The sequence below is a fragment of the Convolutriloba macropyga genome, chromosome 9 (genome assembly GCF_964194025.1).
Source record: "Convolutriloba macropyga chromosome 9, txConMacr16.3, whole genome shotgun sequence".
In the NCBI taxonomy this organism is placed as follows: domain Eukaryota; kingdom Metazoa; phylum Xenacoelomorpha; order Acoela; family Convolutidae; genus Convolutriloba; species Convolutriloba macropyga.
Window position 1 is genome coordinate 38907969 of NC_134476.1, and position 7486 is coordinate 38915454.

General features: G+C 34.4%; 1 protein-coding gene across 1 annotated transcript in view; it reads right to left on the reverse strand.

The window, feature by feature from the left end:
* Positions 1-2793: 2793 nt before the first annotated feature.
* Positions 2794-7486, reverse strand: part of LOC142346215 (uncharacterized) — a 58246-nt gene continuing 53553 nt past the window's right edge. The window contains exon 8 of the mRNA XM_075398729.1: positions 2794-3014. Within this exon, the coding sequence (XP_075254844.1) occupies positions 2939-3014 (76 nt within the window). The 3' untranslated portion in view covers positions 2794-2938. The remainder of the gene's footprint in view (positions 3015-7486) is intronic.

A 7486-nucleotide genomic window follows, 5' to 3' on the forward strand; every position in this document is an offset into this window, starting at 1 on the left:
TTGTGCGTCTCACAGACTGTTGGCCTCAAGACTGTACTGTGACAGCTGTTCGGTGACATCTTTGTCTTGTGCCCAGCACAGAATGTGGAACTGTGGAGTGACTCAAGTCCCCATATAGGGACGTAAAAGAAGATTCTATTTGAACAGGGCTCGAAGAAGGGTCACATTATACTTGTTCTATAAATACGAAAACAAGTTCTTTGGTCAAAACATTATGTTAAGTAAAGGTTTTTGTTACAGTTTTTTTGATGAATACCTATTTGCGGGTATCCGTTTCCACCTGTTCAAGGACTTGAGTCAAGATTTCATGTGCTTCTACTCTTGTCTTGATTGTTACGCAACAACCCTCTATCTGATATAATTTTGCGGTTTTAGTGGATACAGGGCTTTGGTACTTTTCCGGATAGTGTCCAAAGCAGTTCTCTTGAAATACTAGTTATGAAGAAAACTTCTTGAAGCTGAATGAAAAAAGGATCAGATGACCATAAAAACCTCTGGTAACATCTGTAGACTAAAAACTACTGAAACTTCAATATTACAATTGGTTGATTTTTCCAGTTAGTTTAATATTGTTCACTTTCCACTGAGGGTTGAAATGGACCAGAATGGACACTTTGGAATGACATTTGCTCTTATTAAGGTATTTGGTTCAGCGAGATTGACCTAAAGCGTTAAAAAATTAAATATTACTATTCATATAAGTCAATTAAGGCTATTTGTGTCAAATGCAGGGAACATGCCTGAAAACTCAATTACTGTCGAAACAAAAAGTTTTTACAGAAAATCTTATTTCGCTAAGTTTAAAACTTTTGTGGTGATTTTTTACCTCGCAAATTTCCATTCTCTGCCATGCAAATGCTTTGCAGTCGAGCACAGAGAACTTCTGCTTCACTAAGATATTGATTTCAATTTCTAAAAAAAACTTGATAAATAAAATTTGACACATAATCAAACCACGGTTTTATAAATTTTCGTTGCTGCATCTGATGTCTTTGACTACCCGGGCCGAGGAATTTTGCCACACTTATGTAAGGTCAGCGGTAACTAGCGTTGACAAGTCGGAGAATTCACTTCAACTTTCTCACATAGTTTTGCGTTGATTGTTTCCAATATAGCGTAGAACTTACATATTTTGAGTTGAGTTTAGCGTAGCTCTTACATATTTTGCGTTGAGTTTAGCGTAGATCTTACATTTTGCGTTTAATTTAGCGTTGATCTTCATATTTTGCGTTAAATTTAGCGTTCATTTTAAAGAAAAACTCAACCTGTAAAACTCTGGGTATGGGCATGGAACCACTGACCTCCTGGTTACTTGTCACCTCAAAAAACTCTTCTACCACTGTGCCACAGATCCTTAATTTTCTTAGGATCCGCACTCTTTAGAAATCCGGACTATAAAACGGACGTTTTGCGTAAATTTGGCGTTTCTAAGCGTAGATCTTACATAATTATGCGTTGAATTCAGCTTAGATCTTATTAGATTTTTGTTCAAATTTTGCTCTAATTTTCTGACTTTTCAACTCTTTGCAGTTTTTCTTGCACGCAACCGGTTTCAGATTTTTTGAAAAAAATCACGAAAAATGCCCCCCCCCCACCACGCGTACACCCTCCCCCCCTCCCCCCTCATCACACCTACTTCCCACACGTACCCCAACCTAACCCCATATACACCACCCAACTCACACCACCCACCCCCCCCCCCCCAAGACGTACCCCCTTCCACAGCCCCACCCCTATCAAACCCCTCCCACCACCGCCACCACCCCCCTCGTACCCCTAAGTACCCCATCCCCCCATCACCATACGTACCCCACACACACACACAACCCCCCCCCCCCCGCTTCGTACCCCCTCCACCTCACCCCCACGCACCCTCCTCTCCCACGTACTCCCCTATACTGCCTCCGCAGACCACGTGTCCCCATTTCTCCCCCCTCCCCCCTCGTACGCCCCCCACAAAAAAAAACAAAAAGTAATATTATGTAGTTTCAACGCTATATTTAACGCAAAATTTGAAAGATCTAAGCTAAATGTTTAAGATCTACGCTAAATTCAGCGTTGAATGCGTTGAATTTATGTAAGATCTACGCTAAATCCAACGCAAAATATTTAAGATCTACGCTAAGTTCAACGCAAAACATGTAAGAGCTAAGCTAAATTCTTCGCAAAATATGTAAGATTGGCGTTGAATGCGTTGAATAATGTAAGATCTACGCTCAATTGTTGATCTTACATAAATTCAACGCTACTAACGCCAATCTTACATAATTTTGCGTTTTTTAGCGTTGACACCTCGGCTCGAGTAGAGAAATTGCTTTTGCATTAACAGGAATTCTCATACTGTTTAATTACTTATGTCTCTTTCCTCGACTACACTATAGCAGCAACTCTTCTCGAATTGTCGATGAATTGACAAACTAGCATGTATTTCGAGAGCAATCAAGCAAGTGAAAGCATTTGTCTTGCAAGCTTTTCGAATCAATTGCAATATTCTATCATTACAATGCACTTGCAAGACAACTAGCATGATGGACCGAAAAGCTTTCAAAATGAATTAACAAGACGGCAAGATGAATCGAAAAGCTTGCATGAACCTTCTTCTGAAATCACAAAAACTTCTTCCGAAACGTCTTGTCATTGAAACTTTTTCAATCTTATGTTAATTATGAGCTGCAGTTCTTTAGAAAAGGCAACGTGACTGCAGCTAACCGAGATCTGAACGTCTTAAATTAGCATTTTCACATAATTCATCCTCAATTTCGCATGCTCACCTCATGTGTAAGAAAAAGATAATTATTACAATTTTTTTATATGCCATTTTTATACAATGGGTTTCAATTTACAGAAACTATTTCACAATAAGTTGAGAGATATATACAAGCATCTAGTTATAACTGATAATTTCAAATTAATGAATGGAATTTACAATTTCCTCTTGTCAGTGCTCCATTGTACTTGAAGATGATATCTTTTGTCTTTTTGCATTTTCTTCAGAACCAAGACCTGATTTCATCCTGAAATGGAAAACTGCGTTTTCCCTAACAAATATTCTCTGGTTTTTAAGAAAAAAATTACTCAGACTTCAATATGGTTGTTGTTTTCCGGTAAATTTGAAACTTCCAGGTTTATTTATTATTCAATTCAGGTTGCAAACAATTCATTTGAATCAGTGTATTGATATATCTCTCTGCTAGCTCACAAATTTTCAAAATAACACAGCGAGAATGCGTAGGTTGGTTTTATGGTTTGAGCCTAATTCGAGCCTGAGGTTTGTTCCTGGGTTTCCCACGGAAAAGATCCAAAGTTTCTTGCGATTGGTCAGCATTTTTGCTTACATTTTTCCCTATAAAAGTAGGAAGTATTTGATTTTTAACTTTCTAACTGTTGTTAAGTGATTAAATTTTGCGGAATTAAATTAATATCTCAAAGGGTGACTGTTTTCTGTGTATTTGCAAAGTTTATGCACTTTGTTCATTTATCAACATTCATTTTCCCTCAAAAAAGCTTAAAATCGAAGAGAACAGCTCACATACAATGCACCTAAAGTATGGAGGCTCTACTATGGCAATTAAGAATCAAACGATATTTTACCTTCTCGCTTAGTAAATTTAAAAGCAGTCACCACTCAATAAGTCCCCTTTAATTCAAACTAACTTAATTAATTAAAGATATTATTAATTCTAGCATTTTTACAAGATTCCTCTCCTAACAAATTCTATACGTTAACAGAGCTCCTTAAGTTCTAAAAACAATGGTGATGTCTAGTTCCAATGGGGGAAAAAGTTGCCCAAGGCAGTTTTTGAAAAAAACTTTTTACTGAATCCAAAGTTTGGGTTGCTGATTAAACGTAAGCAAAGCAAACAATTGGGTTGCTGATCTGCTTTCGAAAGTTTTTAAGCAAGTGCTCCTCATAAAATTCTTTAACAGAAATCTGCAACAGAGTTGTCTTTGGTGAAACTAGCAATAAAAGAGTTGAAAATCAAGCATATTGTTTATTAACATGCCCACATCGTCACTAAATTTCCAAACATTTTCAGTGGACCCTAATAAGGATTTTGTAGTTAGCAATAATAATAATCATTCTGTAATATAAAAATAATAATAAAAATATTAATAATAATAAGAAATGATAATAGTATTAATAATAAAAAATAATAATAATAATAATAATAATAATAATAATAATAATAATAATAATAATAATAATAATACTAATAATAATAGTTAAAATAATAATAATATTAATAAAAATAATAATAATAATAATAATAACAATAATAATTGTTTTACCGGTCTCTACACTCGATAACGCGCTCTCCGTTAGATGCGAGATTCTCCACTGCAGTATTTAATTCGGATCCGATTGGATCGGAAGCATTACGAATAGCAAGATTTGAACATCAGATGTTGGTTCACAACGGCGGGCTCCGTAAGGAACTGTTGAAATCCACTTTCCTCCATATCTGTTCGGACCTGATTAGCGTGTTCCGAACTAGTAACTATAGGTGCTCAATAAGATAAGTCGACGTAGGCTAACACACTAAGGACTGAATATAATAAATAATATTAAAAAAAAATAAAGGAATAACAATAAAAAATAATAATAATAAGAGATAGTAATAATATTAATGAAAATAAAAATAATAATAATAATAATAATAATAATAATAATAATAATAAAAATAATAATATTAATAGTAATAATAATACTAATAACAATAATAGTAATTATGATAATAATAGTTATAACAAAGATATAAAAATTAATAGTACTAATAATAACAGAAATAATAATAGTAAAATTAATAGTAGTAAGATAAAAATAATATTAAAGATAAAAATAACATTAACAATAATAATAATAATAAGAATAATTAAAAGAATAATAATAACATTAAAAAAAAAGTTTAATAGTCATAATAATTATATTAATAATAATTTTAATAATAATAATATAAATGATAAAAATAATAACATTAAAAATAATAATAACAATAATAATAAAAATAATAATAATAATAATAATCTTGAAAATCATAACATTAAAACAAAAAAATAATAGTAAAAAAAACAAAAATGAAAATAAAAATAAAAAAAATAATAATTATTATAATATTATAACCAAAATAACTCGCTAACGCGCTCTCTGTTAGATAGGGATTCTCCACTTCAGTGTTTAGTTCGAATCCGATTAGATCGGGAGCATTATGAATAGTAAGATTTGAGCAAACATGTTGGTGTATATCGACGGGCTTCGTACGGCACGATTGATATCCACTTTTCCTACATATCAGTTCCGAGCTGATTAGCGTGTTCCGAAATAGTAATTATAGGTGCTCAATAAGATAAATCGACGTAGGCTAACACACTAAGGACTACAAAAAACAAGTTCTAAAACTTGATTTAACTTTCTTCAGTTTTCAGTTGGCCGCACACAATTTTACTGTCCGGCCTCATTCTATGCGTCTGCCATGCAGTTACGAGTTTCAAGGATATAGGGTGGTCAGTCTGACTTGAGCATAAATGAACGTCTACAGTACAACTGTGACTTCGTAATGGCTGTGTACATCAAAAGATATATATTTAACATATTGCTTAAAAGTGTTCAAAAATAGTACTTCTAGATGATTGGTTACTAAGTTTATCTCCATTGGAAAACATCTGTATCACAATCCCCCTCGTTTATATCATCTCCCTTGTATTATTTCCCAATGAAATGATTCCAACTTCCCTAAGTCACCGTAGTTCAAATCTGAAATGGACTCCACTGGAAAAGAGTTTAGTGGTGTCGCATAGACGGTTATTATTGAAGATGCCGTGGTGTGTTGGGGCGCTGATTGGCGGCTGGATGGCTCGTTTTCAGACTCGTCAGTTTTTGTCGGTGAATTAAATGTTTGAACCAGTTGGGTTGCATTGGAATTTGGTGCTGACCGGTGTTGTTCTGTTTCTTGATGAATATGTGATTTTGATCCGGTGGATCCTGTATTCCATTTGCTACGCTCCAGAATTAGTATGTTGGTTTTGAATGCTCAGTTTGTGTTTTTTTTTGTTTTATGTCATCTTGAGTGTAGTCCCTTCTTTGGACTTGGGCTGAACCTAGATTGATTACTTTTTGTGTGGTTCTTGCGTATGATGTTGGTTCACCCTAGAATTGACCGTTTTAGGCAAAAATTTTCTCTGCTGTTTTATGCAATTTCTTTGTTAATTTTTTTGGAGATGAAATTGTTTGCCTCATTTCCGGCGTTACTGGTGGATCTGAATGCGAAGTTTGCATGAAGATTGATGAGTCGTTACTCATGAGTATTGGCCCATGTTCTGTGTTCGGAGGAGTTGTGAATGCTTGTATAATTTTTTAGTTGTCGTCTTCATCAATTGTTTCTCAGTTTAGTTTTAGGAATGATCCGTTTACCGGAATTATGACTGGTTGGATGCTGGCTTTTGGAGCTTCTGAAGTTGTTGTAGTCTGACTTGGAGATGCGCATTCTTATGTGTTTTTGATTGTTTTCCGAAGTTACTACTGCTGATTGAAGTAGTTGTGTCATTGGCCTTTGTTTTACTTGCTGCTTGTAAGGCTCTTTCATTGAATGAATTTTGTTGAAAATGCTGTCTGTGTTTTTAAGGCGTTTTTTGGCTGTTTTTTGCCTAAGTTATTTGTGTTGTGAGTTCTTTATCCTTATCTGTCATTTTTGGTTCTCTGCTGGTAACTTGAGGATCTTGTTGTGGTTCCAGCATGTATTTTTTTTATTTTTTGTTCAATTGGAGTTAGTTTTTGTTTGGTTTTTGTTTTTGATGGCTGTCTTGGATTGGTCAATTTCTTCTATTGCGCACGGCTCTTCTCTAAGCAAAATATTCTTTTTTTTCTTTTTCTACGGTTATACTCTCCTGCTGTTTTACAGGCCAACAAATGGAATATTTGTTGTCTTTTTTTCGATATCATTTTCCGAAGTAGGTGATTTAGATTTCGTTATTGACAGACTTTTGCTAAGTTATTTTCTCTTAAGATTGTATTTTTTTTAAGAAGGTGTATCTGTTTATTTGCTGGGGTGAGTAATCGGTGATTGCGTTATCTTCTATTAGGTTCCATAAAAGGGCTTTTGCGGGATGTAGTTCATTTGCTTTTTGCGCGATTGATTTCCTGGCAACATTTTTTATCATAGATTACTTTTTGGTTTTGTCTTCGATGGAGAAATGTAATTCGGACGGTTTTATCTTACTTATTCGATTAGGTAGAGGTGGGTTGTCAGACTCGTTGCTTAGATGGATGTCTGGTACTTGAGATGATGCGATACAATTGATGGACTATCAACGTATCTAGTTCAACTTCATTTGAACAATCTAGCTTTCATATTTTTTCTTGGGTATGCACCGATTTTTTCAGTATTCTTTTTTTCAAAAACACAATGTTTTTAATTGTTTTTTTTCTGGGTTATTTGAGTATGGTTTAGCTAATAAATTGGATAATTTGCGGTTTGGCTTTCTTCCCAAA